At 45.0% G+C, this 23333-nt stretch overlaps 1 protein-coding gene across 3 annotated transcripts in view; it reads right to left on the bottom strand.

The window, feature by feature from the left end:
* Window positions 1-23333, bottom strand: part of gne (glucosamine (UDP-N-acetyl)-2-epimerase/N-acetylmannosamine kinase) — a 164787-nt gene that overhangs the window by 90849 nt on the left and 50605 nt on the right. For all 3 annotated transcript variants that reach the window (XM_073064022.1, XM_073064023.1, XM_073064024.1), the window contains exon 3: window positions 1925-2376. In XM_073064022.1, coding sequence (XP_072920123.1) covers window positions 1925-2376 — 452 coding nt within the window. The remainder of the gene's footprint in view (window positions 1-1924; window positions 2377-23333) is intronic.

Genomic DNA, 23333 nt, shown 5'->3' with positions numbered 1-23333 from the left:
GAGACACTAGTTCAGAATTAGGGAAGATCCCACAAAGGTGGAAAAGGGGAAGGAGAACTAGCTAAAAGGCGATAGGTGATGCCAGGTGGGTGGGAAAGGTAAAGGGCCAGAGAAGAAGGAATCTGATATGAGTGGAGAGTGGACCATGGGAGAATGGGAAGGAGGAAGGATATCAGGGGGAGGTGACAGACAGGTAAGGAGAAGAGAAAAGAAGCCATTGTGGGGGGGTAAAGGGGATGTCAAAAATATTAACAGAAGAAGATATCTATGTTCATGTTACCAGGTTGGAGGCTACCTAGACGGAACGAGGTGTTGCTCCTCCACCCTGACAGTGGACTGCATCATGGCGAAAGAGGAGGCCATGACCAACATGCTGGATCAAGAACAAGAGAAAATCTGCAGATGCTGATAATCCAAGCACACACACAAAATGCTGGTCGGGTCTCAGCCCTAAACATCGACTGTTCTCTTTTTCCATAGATGCTGCCTGGCCTGCTGAGTTCCTCCAGCATTTTGAGTCAGATGCTGGAATGGGATGGGGATTGGAGTTACAATGGTTGACCACTGAGAAATTCCACTTTTGGACAGATGGAGCGGAAATGTTAACTTTCTCTTTCCATGGATGCTGCTTGATCTACTGAGAATTCTCTGAGAATTACTGAGAAATCTACTGAGAAATATGTTGACAGAGAATAGAAAAATCAGTAATGACTTATCAGCTATAAAATAATGCAGAATATGAAGCAGCACATCAGGACTGTGTAGAAGTTAGCGAAGCACCAGCGACCGGAGTTCAATTCCCACCACTGGAAGGAGTCTGTTTGCTCTCCCCTTGACTGTAAGGGTTTCCTCTGGGTGTCCCGGTTTCTCCCACATTCCAAAGATAGATGAGTTAGTAAGGGTTAATGAATTGTGGACATGCTATGTTGGTGCCACTTCTGGGATGTCCCAGCACATCCCTGAGATGTGTTGGTCGTTGAAGCAAAAGATGCATTTCACTATATCTTTTTGTGTACACATGACAAATAAAGTAACTAAAAAAATTTGAAATTCTGTTATGGAAAAAATGTAGAAACAATGTCATATTTTAAAGGGAACTATCAGACAGATGCCACAGACAGTATAAAAATGCAAACAACTATCTTCAATTAAGTGAAATAAATTACAACACACAACTGAATATTTGTATGTATTGGAAGGACAACAGTCATAAATGCACCATGGAGAGGTTGCCCCCCTGTCTTCCGTATAATGGACCATAATCTCCATCAATTAATTACAAAAGTAAGGATGTAATGTTGAGGCTTTATAAAGCACTGGTCAGGCCAGACCAGTGAGCAGTTTTGGGCCACTGTTGAAGAAATGATGTGCTGGCATTGGAAGGAGTCTATAGGAGGTTCACAAGAATGATTCCAGCAATGAAAGGGTTAACATATGAGGAGTTTTTGATGACTCTGGGTCTGCACTTGCCGGAGTTTAGAAGAATCAGATGGGATCTGATTGATACTTGAAAGGCCTAGATATAGTGGATACGGAGAGGAAGTTTCCTACAGTGGGGAGTCTAGGACCAGAGGGCACAGCTTCAGAATAGATGGACGTCCGTTTAGAACAGCAATGAGGAGGAATTTCTTTAGCCAAAGAGAGTGATGCATTTGTGGAATTTATTGCCACAGACAGCTGTGGAGGCCAAGTCATTGAGTATATTTAAAAGAGGTTGATAGATTTCTTGGTTAATTAGGGTGTCAAAAGTTAAAAGAAGAAGGTAGACTACTGGGGTTGAGAGAGATAATAAATCAGCTGTGATGGAATGGCAGAGCAGACTTGGTGGACTGAATGGTCTAATTCTGCTCCTCTGTCTTATGGTGTTAAAACAAGCAACAGTGGAAAATGACTTCATCTATTTTTATCAGATATGATTACTCACTCAGCCAAGTCTGCAGGGTGCTGATGTAGTCCTTGGATCTTGCTGTGAGAAGTTTGTCATAAGATGGACAGCCAGACAACAGGATCCGATCATGCTCCTCACACATCGCGATGAGATGCTGCTCAGCACTGCGGGTGCAGCACACATGGTAATGTGCCAGCTTAGTGATAGCGTGTCGGATTGAATCATCGATGGTACCGCTGACCTCGCCTCCTTCAATGTGCAGGATCCGAATATTCATCAGTGCCGCCGAGGTTGCTACTGCCAACGCATCAAACCTGTCTCCGTGAACAATCATGATATCCGGCTTCAAACGGTTTAACACATCTGGCAATTTTACCAAAGCAAGACCCACCGACTCCACCATAGCAGCCTCATCTTCACCTCGGACTATTGTATGCAACCTTGTGTTGATGTCAAAATCATCTTGTTCAATCATTCGGTATGTATTCCTGAAAGTGAAAAAAAAAACAGTAAGCAAAGCGTTGGTCTATTGTTTGCTACAATGACTGTTAGCAGATGAACTGAGATGTCAGCTTGGTCAAATACACGTTAATACACAGACGGAAATGTTAGCTTGGCTCAGCTGCATATTCAAAGCTCACTCTAGCCACTCACTATTGACTCTTTTTAAATTACCACTGGGAGGCCGTTTAGTTTCGTGATGGCAGTCGTGAATCCCTATTACAGCAGAAGCTTTAAGATCTAGGTTCAATTCCTGCCACTGCTTTTAGCGAGTTTGTATATCTTTGTGACCACTTGGATTTCCTCTGGGTGCTCTGGTCCTCCTACAAAGATGTAAGTTACGGTATGCTCCGTTAGCCGTGGAAGCATGGTGACCCTTAGTGGTGCTCAGCACAATCTTCACTGATTTGATTTTTAAATTTTATTGTGTTTAGAGATACAGCATGGAATAGTCCTTTCTGGCTATGCCGCGCAGCAACCTAGCAATTCAACCCATGACCAATTCAACTACTAAACGGTACGTCTTTGAACTGCACCGGGAAGCCCATACACCAGAAGATACGTACCAACTTGATAGGAATGAACATCAGCACTGAAGTCCAAACCCTGACGGCCCGAGCTGTAATACCATTGCACTAACCACGACACTATGTGGCACCCATGATATCAGTGTGAATGACTAAGATGCTTCCTAAGACAGCAGTCCATTCCTGTGAACTATTCGCAACCCAAACAGTTTACAAGTCCAAAATGTGGCCATGGACCTTGTTCCCGGACAGCAGAAGATGCCTGCAGTCCCACAGTATCCAGAATATCTAAATCACTGGCATATCTCCCACATGGTCATTTAATTTAAATTTAGAGATACAGCACAGTAACAGGCCCACCAAGCTCACACCACACAATTCCTACCCATTTGTTGGATCTGACCGTTTAATTCTTAGATTGGACTGTCCGTAGTTATTTTGTTTGCAAACAATGAGTTATCTGCTTATATTTTAATAGTTCTTATATACATGTAACAGTTTATTATGCTTCCTAGTTGTAAGAGCACGTCAACGCAAGTTCAGTGTATCCCCAGTGGATATATTGGTATTATATTAATATGACTCTGGAAGCATCTCTTGGGATTGCATTATTTGAATAAGTGTTTTCCAAACGGTTAATTGTTATCTATAAATTTGAATGGCATTTTCCTTATCTATGGGTATAAAGGGCTGCAACACAAGGCAGCGCCATCTTAGGTTCCAAATCTGTGTTTCTTACATCTTAGCTTCTGCTCCTGTCACTGTCTGTTTCAATTTCTTTGTTCTATCAACACTTAATGACTTAGTGAAGCAACAAGCTTTGTGCCTCTTTCCTAACCTGAAAATAAAACATCAGAATCCAACAGGTGACCAATTAACCTAGTAATCCTACATCTTTGGAAGAAATCGGAGCACCCAGAAGAAGCCCATGTGGTCACGAGGAGGACGTACAAGCTCCTTACACACAGCTGTGGGAATTGAACCTGTGAAACCCCGCTGGTTTCCTTGGCTGCGTAAGCCTAGGGAAGACTCACTCTAGACCCACCAAAGCCGTGAGATTAAGACGGCTCTTCCACCCCAAACCCTGGTTTGTGTGGACGCAATGTAATTTGGCACCCTGTTACAACTCAGTGCCAAGAAATAACAGACAGCAGACTGCATATGATTAAAGAAATTATATTTATGAAACTTAATTAACTAAAGGGTTAGTAAAGAAAATAAAGAAAAACAAAAAGGGCGCATTATAATTAAACAGTTACGTGTGCACAAGGTAGAGCTCATCTTGAAATTCTCTGTCACTCGCACACTAGGCCTTCAGTCTTCGTGAAAGCCCACACCACCTTTCGAACATCGCCCACAATCCATCTCAAACAAACTGGTCTCCCACTGGGTCATATCCTATGATTGATTCTCCCCAGCGTCTTCATTCCCCCACCAAAAAAAAAGCTCCAAGACCAACCTTACTGTTCCTCAACAGAAAAAAATCTCCCCCCAGTTCCACCATCCTAGTTGGATGGCACACATCCCTCATCTTCAACGATAACCCAAGCAGGCTGAAAGCAGAACAGACTGCTCTTACAGAGCAGCTAACTGCAAAACAGTAAAGATGTGAACCACGGCATGACATTCTCTCCCCATCACAAATAGTCATGTCCTCATGACTGAAATAATTCATCATTCCATCATTAATAGCACAGTTTTCATAGGAACACGTTGGGCTGGCGGGGGGATGTCACTACCTCCTCCCATAGATGCTGTCTGGCCTGCTGAGTTCTGACAGCATTTTGTGTTTTTATTTTTTACAGTTTTCAAAGAAGTTTTGTGATGTCAGCACCTCCAATCCATTTATAAAGGGTAGGGACATATCTATCTCACTAGAGGGATAGTTGCAACACTTTGTTCCCCCGCTGCTACATAGGCCAGCCTATCTGGGGGTCTTCTGACTCTTTGAGACCTCCTTACCCCATCATCTACTTCTTCAGTTTCAGACACTCTTTAGGATACTTCTGGTCTACATGGCAAGGCCTCCCCCGGTCTATTACTCGTGCCTCCAGCAACTCAGGTCCCTCTGCCACTTGGCTGAGCTCAGCTTCATTCCCAGTTACTCCAGAGCCCAGGCTACCTTTATGGCCCAGCTGCACACCTGCCTGTCCACTGCCAGTCCCCCCCCCCCCCCCACACCATTCCACCTGCCTCAGTGTGAGAAGGGCTGGGAATCTCTTCCTCAATTAGTGGGGAGTTAGTGAAAAGCAGCATATACTACATACCATTTCCTCATTCTCCAAGTCTACATCCCATTCAGAGGCAGGGGACGGTTTAATTCTTCCCGCTGCTGGTCCTTCAGTCACCCCGCGTCACAGCAGAGTCCTCTTACTAGGTGTAGGATCCAGGTCAAGGTCTGGGTCAACACACACCTCTTGTCCCAGATGTAGAAGATGGTTCCTATGGAGAATCTTGACAGGCCCATTCCCATCCTCTGGTTTCACCCAGAAAACTGGTACATTTGGCATCTGACTCTCCACTATATAGGGCGTAGCCACTCAGCGGTCAGCAAATTGATGCTTTCCAGGTAGCCCCAAATTCTTTGAGGACTCAGGCTCCAGGCATGGGTTGGAAGAACACCTTTTGGTCATACCTCCTCTTATTTCCTTGATTCTGCTTGGTAGCCGGTACCTCAGCTAATTCATAAGCCCTTTTCAGCTCCCTTCTCATATCAGACACATATTCAGAGAAGTCTTCTATGGTAGATATTCCTCACCAGTCCCAAAACAGAGGTCAAAAGGCAACCATGCCTCTCATCCAAACTTCAAATAATATGGCAAATACCCAGTAGCTTCATTGTGTGTACAGTTGTAGCAGTGGACCAGATGTCCAATATGTTGACTCCACTTGTTCTTTTTGCTGATCTCCAAGGTTCCAAGCATGTCTAGCAGTTCCGATTGAACCTCTACGGCTGGGGATCACTCGGTGGGTGATAAGGCATAGTCCTTGACTCCTTGTCTCCAAGCATGCTCAGTAACTCATGCATGAGCCTACTCTCAAAATCCCATTCCTGATCACTATGTATTCACCTGTGGAGGCCGTAATAAATGAAATACTTCTCCCACAACACTTTGGTCACAGTGGACACCCTCTGATCCTTAGTAGGGAAGGATTGCGCATATCTGATCCATAATGACCAAGACATTTGCTGTGTTGCTGGCATCTGGCTTTATTGACAAGAAATCTATAGACACCAGGTCAAGTGGCCCCGCACTCTGCAAGTGGGACAATGGAGCAACCTTCGTAAGCAGCGTCTTCCTCCGTATACATCCAATGCACTTGCAGTACTCTTCAACCTCTGGCTTCATCCGGGGCCAATAGAACCGATCTCTGAGCAATCCATAGGTCTTGTCAACTCCCAAATGGCCAGAATCATCATGAATTGACTTCAACACAATCCTCTGATACTTCTCAGGCAGAACCAGCTTGGAACACTGAGGCTGGTCTAGAGGCAACATGACCCGGTATAAAATCTAGTTCCTCAACTCCAATCTGGGCCATTCTCTCAGTAGTAGAGACACCGCAGAGTGTTGCATCTTGTTGCTTGGGCCATGTCTCCTTTTGCAACCAAAGACCAAACTGTACCGATGCCCGGGTCATCTCAATGAGCGGCTGCCACTTCCCCAGGACTCAATTCTGCAACTGCTTTGTCTTCAGAGCAATCAGGTTGCAGTGAGCTTGTGGAATGGCACCATCAGAAGCTCCCAAATGATCTACTACTCAATCCCACCCTTGCCTTTCACTTCAGGAGCAGGAACGCTCTCCCACTCTCCATTCCTGTCCAGCCCTTCATGTGCACAGTGAGACAACAATGTTCCTACTTCCCAGCCAACACTTCAGACTGAAATCATAGGCAGACAATGCCGCCAACCACTGATGGCCTGTGGCATCTAATTTCGCCGAGTTCCGGATATAAGTTAATGAGTTGTTGTCTATCCTCACCTCAACTTGGCCCACATAGATAGTCACTCAGCTATTCCACCAAAGTCCGTCTCTGCTGGCATCTGTATGCAATACATATGGCAACCAGGGGTCTGCAAAAGTCAGTACAGGCACTTTCTTTAGCATCTCCTTCTGCAACTGAAAGGCCTCTTCACATTTCGTATCCCATCTCACTCCAAAAGCCTCCAAAGGTCGAAGATAATCTTTACCATCCTCTCCTTTCATCCTTCTTTTGTTCCCCAAGGGAGGGTAACCGCACAGAAGCCGACTTAAAGGGTGTTTCACTTTAAAGTAGTCCTTCATGAACCTCAGATAGTATCCACAGAACAAGCACAGGGCACTCACAGTCTGGGGCCTTGACCAGGTGGTCAGCGCCTCTGTCTTAGACTCCATCCCATGAGATTACGTTGCCCAACATTGTTGACAGACGTCTTGCAAAACTGGCACTTATGCAGGGAAAGTTTTAACCCTTCAGCTTTCAGGCACCCAGCCCCTTCAATAGTCTAGCTTCATATTTCTCCAAGGTGGACCCGAGCACCCTGAGTTCATCCAGGTACACCAATACCTCAAGCAAGTTCATATCCCCCACCATTTTCTGCATGACACGCTGGAAAGTTACAGGGTTTCCGATGTGTGCTGGGGCATTGTTTCGAACTGGAGGAATCCTAGTGGACATATGAATGCCGTCTTCTCTTTGTCAGCCTCACTCATGGGGATCTGTTAATACCCACTAGTGAGGGTGGCCGCCAAAAAACCTCTGACAACTCTGGAAGAGTTACAACTGTAAAACCCTGGTTAAGACTTTACTGCTATGCTGTAGGTATTTCATTTCAGCAGTTCTGTCAGAGCAGTCTGTCTGCTTTCAGCCTCTTTTGGTTTGAGCTGAGATAAGATACTTTGTTGTTCAACTTAGGAATCTGATGTCAGCTGATCAGGACGGTGGAGTTGGGAGAAGGTTCTGAAGAACACTGGGCAGAAAGGTTTGTGAGAGACACTGGTGTGGGTTGAGGTCTTTTTCGTCGGGAGCTGGGAGACGACAAGAGGGAAGATAGCTGAGAATGCGTCCCTGTTGCACAAGGTACCTTGTGCAGATGAATGGCTTCAAGGAGGAAGGAACAATACTCTGTTGAGAGATTGAGAGATTCATTTGTTCGAGATGGATTTCGAGAGACGTTCAGAACATGGTGTGTGCTTTCACAAACAGAGGGTACAGAGTGTGGGTGACAGACAAGGTCAAGATGTTTCTAAGATGAGATCTAATTGAAGTGCAGTTGGCTGTTTAAGAATAATGGGCCCTTTCTGTTTTTTCTTTCTTTCCTTTAATAACTGCTTGCTCAAGTTAACATACTTAAAAATACTTCTTTATAATTATATGCAGTGTATGATTTGTTAATTTTTGCCAACAGGCGATTGCTGAGGACATTAAATCACACAGCATTTACACAAAGTAGGGCTTGGGTGGACCAGACATTCCATCCTCAGAGATTTAGTGAGACCAAAGTCGTATACACCCTAGATGTATACCTGTGAAAAATGGGTTTCTCGCCGCGGAGCCCAGTGGCTGTGAGTGAGGGACTAACAAGCCACATTTCCAGAGGTGTCAAACAAAGTTTCAGTGGCTGAGATGGGAGAGACTGCACATACAACAACCATTTACTCGGGCTTCACCAGTCGCAGCTTTGTGGGAGAGTGGCAAAGAGAAAACTGCTGTTAAAAAAAACTTACATGAACTCTCGGCCAGAGTTTCCCAGAAGGTATGTAGGAGACTCTGAAGGTAGATGGAAGAAGGTTCTATGGTCTGATGAAACCAAAATTGAGCTTTTAGGCCATCAGATGAAACACTATTGCTTGGCATAAGCCAAACAGCATACATCATCAGAAACACACCATTCCAACCATAAAGCATGGTGGTGGCTGCGTTCATGCTGTGGGGATGTTTCACTGCAGCAAGCTCTGGAAGGTTTGTGAAAGTCAGACACAAGACCATAAGACATAGGAGCAGAATTAGGCAATTCAGCCCAATGAGTCTGCTCTGTTATTCTATCATGGCTGATGCTGGATTCCACTCAACCCCATACACCTGCCCTTTCACCATATCCTTTGATGCTCTGACCGATCAGAAACTAACGATTTTCGCTTTAAATATACTCATGGTCCTGGCCTCCACTGCAGTCTGTGGCACTGAAGTTCCACAGATTCACCACTCTCTGGCTAAAAAAAATTCTTTCTTACCTCTGTTCTAAAGGGACGCCCCTCATTTTGAGGCTGTGCCCTCTAGTTCTGGACACCCATACCACATGAAACATCCTCTCTACATCCCTTCAACATTCAGTAGGTATCAATGAGATCCCCAAGCATTCTTCTACATTACAGTGAGTACAGGTCTAAAGCTGCCGAATGCCCCTCATATGTTAACCCCTTCATTCCTAGTATCATCCTTGTCAACCTCCTCTGGACTCTCTCTACTGATAACACATCCTCTCTGAGATTTGGGACCCAAAATCCTAGCAGGCAGGTTTAATAGAGCTGTTAGGGAGGGTTTAAACTAATTTGGCAGGGGAAGGGGAAAACCAAAATAAGTCAAAGATAGTGTGCTGCAGAGATGATAGAAAGGACAGGCAGGAGATGAGGCATAATCACAGCCAGTGGGATGAGTTACAGGGCAATAGAGGTGCGGTGCAGTTAAAAGAGAAAGCAACAAATACTGGACTTAAAGTGTTATATTTGAATGCACACAGCATAAGAAATAAAATGGACTATCTTGAAATTCAGCAACAGATTGGCAAGTATGATGTTGTGCCATCTCTGAAGCCTGGCTAAAGGATAGCTGTCATTGGGAGTTTAACATCCAAGGATATACTGTGTTAGAAAGATAGGTTAGGAGGCAGAGGGGGTAGTGTGGCCCTGTGTAAAAGAAATAATATTAAATCATTAGAAAGGGATGACATAAAATCAGAAGGTGCAGAGTCTCTATGGGTTGAAATGGCAAGGATAAAGGACCCTAATGGCAATTGTATACAGGCCTCTAAACAACAGTCGGGATGTGGATTACAAATTACAGCAGGAGATAGAAAAGTTGTGTCAGAAGGGCAATGTTATGATAATCGTTGGGGATTTTAACATGAAAGTGGATTGGGAAAACCAGGTCAGTACTGGACCTCAAGAGAGAGAATTTGTAGAATTCCTAAGGGATGGCTCTTTAGAACAGCTTGCTGTTGAACCCACAAGGGGATCAGCTGTGCTGAATTGGGTGTTGTGCAATGATCCAGAGGTGATAAGAGAGCTTAAGGATCAGGAACCCTTAGGGAACAGTGATCACAATGTGATCGAGTTCACTTTGAAATTTGAGAAGGAGAAATTAAATTCCAATGTGTCGGTATTTTAGTGGAATAAAGGAAATTACAATGGCATGAGATGGGAACTGGCCAAAGTTGACTGGAAAGGGACACTAGCAGGAAGGACAGCAGAGCAGCAATGGCTGGAGTTTCTGTGAAAAGTGAGGGCAGTACAAGACAAGTATATTCCAAATAAGAAGAAATTTTCGAATGAAAGAAGGACACTGCCGCGGCTGACAAGTGAAGTCAGAACCAAAGTAAAAGCAAAAGAGATGCATACCAGGAAGCCAAAGCTAGTGGGAAGATAGAGGATTAAGCAGCTTTTAAAAACTTGCAGAACGAAACTAAGGTGGTCATTAAGGAAAAAATAAATTATGAAAGGAAGCTGGCGACTAATATCAAAGTAGATACTATAAGCTTTTTTAAGTATATTAAGGGTAAAAGAGAGTCGAGGGTAGATATGGGACCAATAGAAAATGACACTGGAGATATTGTATGAGAGACTCAGAGATGGCAGAGGAACTGAATGCATATTTTGCATCAGTCTTCACAGTGACATCTGCAGTATACCGGACATTCAAGAGTGTCAGGCAAGTGAAGTTGGTGCAGTGAAAATTACGACTGAGAAGGTGCTCAGGAAGCCTAACGTCTGAGGATGGATAAATCTCCTGGACCTGATGGAATGCACCCTTGGGTTCTGAAGGAAGTAGCTGGAGAGATTGCAGAAGCATTAACAATGATCCTTCAAGAATTGATAGATTCTGGCATTGTTCTGGATGACTGGAAAATTGCAAATGTTATTCTGCTACTTAAGAAGAATGGGAGTAGCAAAAAGGACCTGTCAGGGCTTGGGAAGTTGTTGGAATCAATTGCTAGGGATGAGACTACGGAATACCTGGAGGCACATGACAAGATATACCAAAGCCAGCATGGTTTCCTGAAAGGAAAATCCTGCCCGACAAATCTACTGTAATTTCTTGAGGAAATTACAAGCAGGGTAGACAAAGGAGATGCAGTAGATGTGGCGTACTTGGATTTTCAGAAGGCCTTTAACAAGATGCCACACAGAAAGCTACTTAGTAAGATAAGATCCCATGGAATTACAGGGAAGTTACTCACAAGGGTGGAGCATTGGCTGGTCGGCAGAAAACAGAGAGTGGGTATAAAGGGATCCTATTCTGACTGGCTGCCGGTTACCAGAGGAGTTCCACAGGTGTCGGTGGGACCGTATGAGGAACGTCTGAAAGCTCTTGGACTTATGGTCAAACCTGCCGACAATACTTCAAGTGCAGACTGACTAGTGTCTTATACAGCCTCAGCATTATTACTTTGCATTTATCTTCTATTCTCCTTAACATGAATGCCAACATTGCATTTGCCTTCTTTACCACAGACTCAGCAGGCACATCAACCTTCTTGGAGCTTTGCACAAGGACTTCCAAGTCCCTTTATACCTCTAATGTTTGAATTTTCTCCCCATTTAGATAATAGTCTGCACTTTTGTTCCTTTTACCAAAATATATTATCATACATTTCCCAACACTGTATTCCATCAACACACACAAAATGCTGGAGGAACTCAGCAGGCCAGGCAGCATCAATGGAAAAATGTACAATCTATGTTTCAGGCCATGACCCTTCAACAGGATTGGGGGGAAAAAAATGAGGAGTAAATTTAAAAGATGGGGAGGGGAGAGAGAAACACAAGGTGATAGGTGAAACCAGAAGGGAGAGGGATGAAGTAAAGAGCTGGAAAGTTGATTGGTGAAAGAGATAGAGGGCTGGAGAGGGCCATGGGAGAAAGAAAAAGGGGGAGGAGCACCAGAGGGAGGCGATGGGCAAGCAAGGAGACAAGGTGAGAGAGGGAAAAATTGACAGGGAAAAGGGAGAGAGGGGTGGGGGCACTTACAGGAAGCTTGAGAAATCAATGTTCATGCCATCAGGTTGGAGGCTACCCAGATGGAATACATGGTGTTGTTCCTCCAACTTGAGTGTGTCCACATTGTGACAGTAGAGGAGGCTATCAATTAACATATCGGAATGGGAATGGGAAGTGGAATTAAAATAGGTGGCTACAGGAAGATCCCGCTTCTTATGGCGGATGGAGTGTAGAGCTCCCCAAAACAGTCTCTGAATCTAAGTCGGGTCTCATCGATGTACAGGAGGGCCACACCAGGACCACCAGATACAGTAGATGACCCCAACAGACTCACAGGTGAAGTGTCACCTCACCTGGAAGGACTGCCTGGGGCCCTGAATGGTCGTGAGGGAGGAGGTGTAGGGGCAGGTGTCACACTTGTTCCGCTTTCAAGGATAAGTACCAGGAGGGAGATAAGTGGGGATTAGTGGAGAGTCATGTAGGGAGCGACCCCTGCAGAAAGCAGAGAGGAGAAAGCAAGAAAGGAGCTTAAGAAGGGGCTGAGAAGAGCAAGAAGGGGGCATGAGAAGGCCTTGGCAAGCAGGGTAAAGGAAAACCCCAAGGCATTCTTCAATTACGTGAAGAACAAAAGGATGACAGGAGTGAAGGTAGGACCGATTAGAGATAAAAGTGGGAAGATGTGCCTGGAGGCTGTGGAAGTCAGCGAGGTCCTCAATGAATACTTCTCTTCGGTATTCACCACTGAGAGGGAACTTGATGACGGTGAGGACAATATGAGTGAGGCTGATGTTCTAGAGGATGTTGATATTAAGGGAGAGGAGGTGTTGGAGTTGTTAAAATACATTAGGACGGATAAGTCCCCGGGCCCTGACTGAATATTCCCCAGGCTGCTCCACGAGGCGAGGGAAGAGATTGTTGAGCCTTTGGCTAGGATCTTTATGTCCTCGTTGTCCACAGGAATGGTACTGGAGGATTGGAGGGAGGCGAATGTTGTCCCCTTGTTCAAAAAAGGTAGTAGGGATAGTCCGGGTAATTATAGACCAGTGAGCCTTACGTCTATGGTGGGAAAGCTGTTGGAAAAGATTCTTAGAGATAGAATCTATGGGCATTTAGAGAATCATGGTCTGATCAGGGACAGTCAGCATGGCTTTGTGAAGGACAGATCGTGTCTAACAAGTTTGATGAGTTCTTTGAGCAGCTGAACAGGCATATAGATGAGGGTAGTGCAGTGGATGTGATCTACATGGATTTTAGTAAGGCATTTGACAAGGTTCCACACGGTAGGCTTATTCAGAAAGTCAGAAGGCATGAGATCCAGGGAAGTTTGGCCAGGTGGATTCAGAATTGGCTGGCCTGCAGAAGGCAGAGGGTTGTGGTGGAGGGAGTACATTCAGATTGGAGGGTTGTGACTAGTGGAGTCCCACAAGGATCTGTTCTGGAACCTCTACTTTTTGTGATTTTTATTAACGACCTGGATGTGGGGGTAGTGTTACGAATGTGCCACAACTCTGAGGGGCCGAAGGGTAAAAAGTAACCCCCTCCTTTTTGAGAATCGCAGATCGCTATTAATTCGGGTCTGGGACCCAGGAAATGAGAGAGAATCCTCAAGGTTTTGGAATGTCCTGGCCCCTCAGCGATACAAAGCCACGGATAACGGCCATTGTCTCTTGGAGACGGAATTGTGTATTGAGTACTGTACTATTCATTGAAGCCCTCAGGGAATGACCAGAGTGGGCTGGTTGAGGGATTGCATCATCCCAACCTGATTGACATCTGAGACCCCGTGAGTAAGGATAAAAGAGGGTCTGGGGAACAACCCCTTCAGACGCACCAGGAGAAACGCTAGAAATCCCGTGACAGCGTTTAAGAGCGACAGCCGGTGGGGCCCGCGTGCGTCCTTTCCCTTGCCTGGGATTGGCGGCCTTACCACAGAAGACGGTTTAGCTAAAGAAGAGGCCACCACCAACGAAATTTCGAAAGATCGACCTCATAAAAATGAAAAGCTGGCAAGTTTCAAAAATCCCTCTCTTGACTCCAACCAAAGGCTGCAGCCTGCATGAGCTGACTGACTTTTATATTTCCATCGGACAATACATTATCCCCTAGACAACGATAGAGCTTATTTCTTATTGATTATTATCATACCTGCACTTTTAGAGTTAGTATTGACAACGTATATTATCTGTATGTTTGCATTGATATTATTTTTGCGTATTTTTACCAATAAATACTGTTAAAAATAGTACCATCAGACTTCAACGGACCTCTCTATCTTTGCTGGTAAGTGACCCAGTTACGGGGTACGTAACAGTAGAAGGGTGGGTTGGCAAGTTTGCAGATGACACAAAAGTTGGTGGTGTTGTAGGTAGTGTAGAGAATTGTCGAAGATTGCAGAGAGACATAGATAGGATGCAGAAGTGGGCTGAGAAGTGTCAGATGGAGTTCAACCCGGAGAAGGGTGAGGTGATACACTTTGGAAGGACAAACTCCAAGGCAGAGTACAAAGTAAATGGCAGGATACTTGGTAGTGTGGAGGAGCAGAGGGATCTGGGGGTACATGTCCACAGATCCCTGAAAGTTGCCTCACAGGTAGATAGGGTAGTTAAGAAAGCTTATGGAGTGTTAGCTTTCATAAGTCAAGGGACAGAGTTTAAGAGACACAATGTAATGATGCAGCTCTATAAAACTCTAGTTAGGCCACACTTGGAGTACTGTGTCCAGTTCTGATCACCTCACTATAGGAAGGATGTGGAAGCATTGGAAAGGGTACAGAGGAGATTTACCAGGATGCTGCCTGGTTTACAGAGTATGGATTATGATCAGAGATTAAGGGAGCTAGGGCTTTACTCTTTGGAGAGAAGGAGGATGAGAGGAGACATGATAGAGGTGTACAAGATATTATGAGGAATAGACAGAGTGGACAGCCAGCGCCTCTTCCCCAGGGCACCACTGCTCAGTACAAGAGGACATGGCTTTAAGGTAAGGGGAGGGAAGTTCAAGGGGGATATTAGAGGAAGGTTTTTCTCTCAGACAGTGGTTGGTGTGTGGAATGCACTGCCTGAGTCAGTGGTGGAGGCAGATACACTAGTGAAGTTTAAGAGACTACTAGACAGGTATATGGAGGAATTTAAGGTGGGGGGTTATATGGGAGGCAGGGTTTGAGGGTCGGCACAACATTGTGGGCCGAAGGGCCTGTAATGTGCTGTACTATTCTATGTTCTATGAAAGTGGGGGGATGGAAAGATGTGCTTGCTGGTGGGATCCAGTTGGAGATGGCAGAAAATCTGGAGAACTTTGTGCTGGACACGGAAGTTAATGGGGTGGTAAGTGAGGACAAGAGGAACCCTATCCCTGGTAGGGTGGCAGGATAGGATAAGAGCAGACATGACTGAAATGGAAGAGATGTGGTTGAGGGCAGCATTGATGGTTGAGGAAGGGAAGCCTTTTCCTTGAAAAAGGAGGACATCTCCTTCGTTCTAGAATGGGAAGAGGTATAATCCAGGTAGCTGTGAGAGTCCACAAAATGCTGGAGGAACCCAACAGTTCAGGCAGCATCAATGGAAAAAAGTACAGTCGACATTTCAAGCCGAGACCCTTCAGCTGGACTGGAGAAAAAAAAAGCTGAGGAGTAGATTTAGAAATATAGAAAGACCGAAAACTTGTAGCACAATACAGGCCCTTCGGCCTACAAAGCTGTGCCGAACATGTCCTTACTTTAGAAATTACGCAGGGTTATCCACAGCCCTCCATTTTTCTGAGCTCTGTGTACCTGTCAAGCAGTCTTTTAAAAGACCCTATCGTATCCGCCTCCACCACCATCATTGGCAGCCCATTCCACGCACTCACCACTCTCTGCATATAAAACTTACCCCTGACATCTCCTCTGTACCTACTTCCAAGCACCTTAAAACTGTGCCCTCTCGTGCTAGCCATTTCAGCCCTGGGAAAAAGCCTCTGTCTATCCACACAATCAACACCTCTATCAGGTCACCTCTCATCCTCCGTCACTCTAAGGAGAAAAGGCCAAGTTCACTCAACCTATTTTCATAAGGCAGGCTCCCCGATCCAGGCAACATGCTTGTAAATCTCCTCTGCACCCCTTCTATGATTTCCACATCCTTCCTATAGTGAGGCGACCAGAACTGAGCACAGTACTCCAAGTGGGGTCTGACCATGGCCCTACATAGCTGCAACATTACCTCTTGGCTCCTAAACTTAATCCCACGATTGATGAAGGCCAATGCACTGTATGCTTTCTTAACCACAGTCAACCTGCGCAGCAGCTTTGAGTGTCCTATGGACTCGGACCTATGCAGAACTCCACGCAAATATCCCCTGAACATTTGCCACATTTCTTCCATACATTTCCCTGAGAACATCTGTTTCCAAGTTCTTGCCTGTGTTACGAATGTGGAGCAACTCTGATGGGCCGAAGGGTGCAAAGTCGCCCCCTCCTTTTTGAGAATCGCAAGATCGCTATTATTTCGGGTCTGAGACTCAGGAAATGAGAGAGATACACAGCATGTCAGGAAATGAGAGAGAGAGACGCAGAATACTCAACAAGGTGGAATGCCTCCTAACAAAGCAGAACAGAACCACTGATTACTGCTATTGTCTCTTGGAGAAGGAATTGTGTATTGAGTACTGTACTATTCATTGAAACCCCTCAGGGGACAACCAGAGTGGTCTGGTTGAGGGATTGCATCATCCCAACCTGATTGACATCTGAGACCCCGTGAGTGAGGATAAAAGAGGGGTCTGGGGAACACCCCTCAGACACACCAGGAGAAACGTACGAGACTGGTGGGGGGCTTGTGTGTGTGTCCATCCCTGCCTGGGTGGCAAGTCCTCCACGGAACAGTCTAGCTAAAGGACAGATACGGATCAAGACCGTACCAAGGAAAGTCGGCAAGTTATTCTTCTACTTCTCTCTCTCTCTCCAACAATTGCAACACAGCGACAAACAAACAATGGCTGCAGCCTGTATGAACTGAAATGAACTTTAGATTTCCATCGGACAATTCATTATCCCTTAGACAACGATAGAGCTTGTTTCTTATTATTATTATACCTGCACTTTTAGGTTTAATATTGATGACGTATATTATCTGTATATTTGTATTGTTATTATTTTTGTGTATTTTTACTAATAAATACTGTTAAAAATAGTATCACCAGACTCCAACGGACGTCTCTATCTTTGCTGGTAAGTAACCCAGTTACAGGGTTCGTAACGCCTGATAGTCTCATATTTCCCATTACTCCAATTAATCGCTAACTTGTCTGTTCCTATCTCTCTCCAATGCTATGGTAAAGGAGATAGAATTATGATCATTATCTCCAAAATGCTCTCCCACTGAGAGACCTGGCACTTGACCAGGTTCATTTCCCAATACCAGATCAAGTACAGCCTCTCCTCCTGTAGGCTTACACATGAGAGAGGGACAAGGGGATGGAAAAAGGTGAAGGGGAGAGTGGAGGCATTACTGGAAGTTTGAGAAATCGATGTTCATGCCACCAGGTTGGAGGCTACCCAAACAGAATTTCCAGCATCTGCAGATTTTCTCGTTTGTGTCTCTCATGTTACCCATCACCTCCCTCTGGTAATCCTCCCCCCACCCTTCTTTCTTCCATGGCCTTCTGACTCTTTCACCAATCAACTTCCAAGGTCTTGCTTCATCCCTCCCCCTCCAAGTTTCACCTATTGCCTGGTGTTTCTCTCTCCCCTCCCCCACCTTTCAAATCTACTCCTTAGCTTTTTCTCTCCAGTCCTGCTGAAGGGTTTCAGCTCAAAACATCAACTGTACTTCTTTCCATAGACGCTGACTGGCCTGCTGAGGTCCTCCAGAATACTGTGTGTGTACTCGGATTTCCAGCATATGCAGATTTTCTCATTTGAGCTGTGAGAGTCCGTTGGTTTATAATAGTCATCAGTAGATAAGGTGACTCCAGAGACATCGAGAAAGGAGAGGGAGGTGCCAGAAATGGACCAGGTAAATTTGAGGGCATGGTGGAAGTTGGAGGCAAAGTTGTAGAAGTCAACGTGCTCAGCATAGGTGCAGGAAACAGCACCAACGCAGTTATCGATATAGCGTAGGAAAGGTGCAGGACAGACACCAGTGTAGGCTTGGAACATAGACTGTTCCACATAGCCAACAAACAGGTAGGCATAGCTGGGACCCATGGCTACACTTTTTGTTTGAAGGAAGTGGGAGAAGCCAAAGGAGAAATAATTAAAAGTGAGGACAAGTTCTACTAGATGGAGGAGTGTGGTGGTGGCAGAGAACTGGTTGGGTCTGGTGTCCAGAGAGTAATAGAGTGCTTTGAGGCCTTCCTGGTGGGGATGGAAGTGTATACGATCTGGACGTCTATAGTGAAAATAAGATGATAGAGCCAGTGAACTTGCAATCATTGAAAAGATCCTGAGCATGTGAAGTATCACGGAGTTAGGTAGGAAGGGACTGAATCGGGGGGGGGGGGGGGAGGGGGGTTAAGACAGAGTCGAGGTATGCAGATATGAGTTCAGTGGAGCTGCTGAAACAAAGGGTCTACCTGGGCAAGCGGGTTTGTGCTAAGTATTCCGCCTGCCATTCTTTTGCCCATTCTTCCAATTTGACCAAGACCTGCTACAATTGTATTACTTCCTCAGCACTACCTACACCTCCATCTGTCTTTGTATTAACTGCAGACTTTGCCACAAAGCCATCAATTCCATTATCCAAATCACTGACAATGGGAAAAGTAGTGGTCCCAATATTGACCACCCTGAGGAACACCACTGGTCAATGGCAGAAAAGGCCCCCTTTATTCCCAATTGCTGCCTCCTGCCCGTCAGCCATTCCTCTACCTATGCCAGTATCTTTCCTGTAACGCCATAGGATTTTATCTTGCTAAGCAGCCTCAGGTGCGGCATCTCATCAAATAATTTTTGAAAATCCAAGTAAATGACATCCACTGCCTCTCCTTTGTCCACCCTGCTTATTACTTCCTTGAAGAATTCTAACAGATATATCAGGCAAGATTTCCTTTCACAGAAACCACGTTGACTTTGACTTATTTTATCATTAGTCTCCTTAACATCCTTTGTTAACCACTTGTCTAGCCCTGCCCATTGAGAACAACTTCATCTATGGAACACATCTATCCTGCACCTTGTGAACTATTCCTAGAAACTTCAGCCATCTCTGCTCTATCATCTCTGACAGTATCCCCCTCCAATTCACCTGGGCAAGTTCCTCTTTCATACTGTAATTTCCTTTATTCCATTGTGATAAGTGACTTGTGTTACTCACTCTCAAACTGCAGTATGAATTCAATCATTAAGCACCCTAATCAGATCTGAGTTATTACACATCACCCAATCTACATGATGCACTATCAATTACTCCAAAAGACTGGAAGTAGAGTAAATACTGAAAGGCTTTTATTAACAATAAAATGGATCCACATCCATACTGTATATCTGTCCTGGACTGTGGGAGGAGCAGTGACACAATTGCCTTTATTCAGGGGTCTGTGGGAGGAGCCACAGGAGCAGTCAGCAGAGGGGCATGTCCAGACAGATAACCTAGTTGCTACCTATATACATGGTTTACCACACTACGATAGCCTTTCCCTGAGCCAGCTCAAGCACAAACTACTCTTAAAATAAAATCTCATAAGCTTTCAACAAATTCACTCTTGCAATGCGACACCAACCTGATTTTCCCAATCTCCTTGCATACTGAAGTCCCCCATTGCATTTGTGACATTACCTTTATTACATGCCTTTGCCAATTCCCTTTGTAATCTACATCTTGACTACTTGGAGGTCCATGTACAATTCCCATGCTTTTTTCACCCTTGCAATTTTTTACTCCACCCACAAAGATTCTGACCCTATCTCATCTCTTTCTAAAGATGTAATTCCATCTCTCACCATCAGAGCCACACCACCGCCTATGCCTTCCTGCCTGACCTGTCAATACAAAGTATAGCTTTATTTAGCTCCCAACTATGGCCTCCTTTCAGCCACGACTCAGTGATGCCCACGTCATACCGAACAATCTCTAATGGCACCACAAGTTCATCCACATTATTCCGAATGCTACATGCATTTAAACACAGCACCTTCAGTCCTAGAGTCTTCGCCCTTTTGAATTTTGTCTCTGTGGTACATTTTAACTCTTTGCACTCTCTGCATTTGTATCCAAATATTGGCTTGTCCTTCTTACATTCACATTACACCCGTTATCTACTTGTAAACCTGCTGGCTCATCCTCACCTCTGTCATACTGGTTCCCATCCCCTGCCATATTACAACATTTGTAGTTTAAACCACCCCCAACAGCTCTAGTAAACCTGCCCACAAGGATATTGGTCCCCCTCGGATTCAAGTGCAACCTGTTCCCTTTCTACAGGCCCCATCTGCCCCAGACCGGGTCCCAATGATCCAGAAATCTGAATCCCTGCCCCCTGCTCCAATTCTTCAGCCACTCATTTATCTGCCACCTCATTCTATTCCTATCCTCGCTGTCACATTGCACAGACAGCAATCCCAAGATTACTACCTTTGAGGTCCTGCTTCTCAACTTCCTTCCTAATTCCATGTATTAAGTTTTCAGGACAGGCATCTATGCCTGTTTTCAGGCATTGATCATGTGGATAGTCAGTGGCTTTTTCCCATGGCTGATATGGCTATCACAACAGGGCACAGTTTTAAGGTGCTCGGCAGTAGGTACACAGGGGATGTCAGGGTAAGTTTTTTTTTAAAAACACGCAGAGAGTGGTGAGTGCATGGAATGGGCTGCCGGCAATGGTGATGGAGGCGGATACAACAGGGTCTTTTAAGAGACTGCTTGACAGGTACATGGAGCTCAGAAAAATAGAGGGCTATGGGTAACTCTAGGTAATTTCTAAAGTAAGAAAATGTTTGGGACAGCATTGTGGGCCGAAGGAACTGTATTGTGCTGTAGTTTTTCTATATTTCTATGACCGCCTCCCTTTCTCTTCCTATGTCATTGGTACCAATATGTACCACGACTTCTGGCTGCTCACCCTCCCTGCTCAGGGTATTGTGGACCCTGGCACCTGGGAGGCAAACTGACATCCATGTTTCTTTTTCGCATCCACAGAATCGCCTACCCGCCTCCCTGACTATAGAGTCCCCTATCACTGCTGCCACGTTCTTCAGTTCACTACCCTTCTCAGTCACAGCTCCAGACTCCGTGCTAGAGCCTTACAGGTAGGTTGCCCTTTCCCCCCAATACTGACTAGAAGGGGGCGAATACTTATGCAATCAGTTATTTTGTGTTTTATATTTCTAATTAATTTAGATCAATTTGTAGTGATCCGTTTTCACTTTGACACAAAAGTGTCTTTTTCTGTTGATCATGTCAAAAAAGCCAAAAAAAAATCCACTGTGATTAACTTCCAAGGAGAGGGTGAATACTTTTTACAGACATTGTAGAATCAGAATCAGCTTTATTATCATCGGCAGGTGATGTGAAATTTGTTAACTTAGCAGCAGTTCAATGCAATACATAATCTAGCAGAGAAAAATATAATAATAGTAATAATAATAATAAATTAAATTAAAAAGTAATAAACAAGTAAATCAATTACAGTATACTATATTGAATACATTTAAAAAACCTGCAAAAACAGAAATACTGTATATTAAAGAAAAGTAAGGTAGTGTCCAGAGATTCAATGTCCATTTAGGAATCAGATGGCAGATGGGAAGAAGCTGTTCCTGAATCACTGAGTGTGTGCCTTCAGGCTTCTGTACCTCCTACCCTCAGTGAGAAAAGGGCATACTCTGGGTGCTGGAAGTCCTTGATAACGGACACTGCCTTTCTGAGACGCCTCTTCTTGAATATGTCCTGGGTAGTTTGTGGGCGAGTACCCAAGATGGAGATGACTAGATTTACAACCTTCTGCAGCTTCTTTCGGTCCTGTGCAGTAGCCCCGTGTTACTGAAGTAGCATCTCGCTCTGCAGTTGGATCCTTGCCCTTGAAGTTGAGGACCTAATTGTAGAGGGAGGTACAGAGGCCCATGTTCTGCAACTTCTCAATCAGGATTGTGGGAATGATGGTATTAAAAGCTGAGCTATAGTCGATGAACAGCATCCTGACATAGGTGTTTGTGGTGTCCAGGTAGTCTAAAGCCATGTGAAGAGCCATTGAGATTGCGTCTACCATTGACCTATTGTGATGATAGGCAAACTGCATTGGGTCCTTGCTGAGGCAGTTCAGTCTAGTCATGCCCAACCTCTCAAAGCATTTCATCACTGTCGATGTTAGTGCTACCGGGCGATAATCAGTAAGGAAGCCCACATTATTCTTCTCAGGCACTGGTATAATTGTTGCCTTTTTGAAGCAAGTGGGAACTTCCACCCATAGCAGTGAGAAAATATCCTTGAATTGGCACAGGTTTTCAGAGCCTTACCAGGTACTCCATAAGGACCTTACACCTCGAGAGGGTTCACTCTCTTTAAGATAGCCTAACACTGGCCTCTGAGATGGAGATCACAGGGTCATCAGGTGCAGCAGGGATCTTCACAGCTGTAGTTGTGTTCTCTCTTTCAAAGCGTGCATAGAAGGCATTGAGTTCATCTGGTAGTGAAGCATCACTGCCATTCATGCTATTGGGTTTCGCTTTGTTGGAAGTATGTCTTGCAGACCCTGCCAAGTTGCTATGCATCCGATGTCACCTCCAACCTCATTTGAATTTTTCTCTTCGCCCTTGAAGTAGCCCTCCGCAAATCATACCTGGTTTTCTCGTGCAGGTCTGGGTCGCCAGACATGAATGCCACAGATCTAGCCTTCAGCAGACGACGTACCACCTGATTCACCCACAGATTTTGGTTTGGGAATGTACAGTAAGTCTTTGTGGGCACACACTCATCCACACAGGTTTTAATGAAGTCGGTAACAACTGCAGCATACTCATCCAGATTCAAACATGAATCCCTGAATACAGTCCAGTCCACAGATTCAAAGCAGTCCTGTAGGTGCTCCTGTGCTTCTCTTGTCCATACCTTCTTGGTCCTCACTACTGTGCTGCTACAGTCTTCAGTCTTTGCCTATACTCAGGGAGTAGAAGTACAGCCAGGTGATCAGACTTCCCAAGTGAGGGCGTGGAATAGCACAGTAGGCATTCTTGATGGTGGTGTAACAATGGTCCAGTGTGTTGTTTCCACTGGTATTGCAAGTGATCTGTTGATGGTAATTGCTTA

Source organism: Hemitrygon akajei, chromosome 13 (genome assembly GCF_048418815.1).
Source record: "Hemitrygon akajei chromosome 13, sHemAka1.3, whole genome shotgun sequence".
Lineage (NCBI taxonomy): Eukaryota > Metazoa > Chordata > Chondrichthyes > Myliobatiformes > Dasyatidae > Hemitrygon > Hemitrygon akajei.
This window is presented reverse-complemented; position numbering and strand designations above follow the sequence as displayed.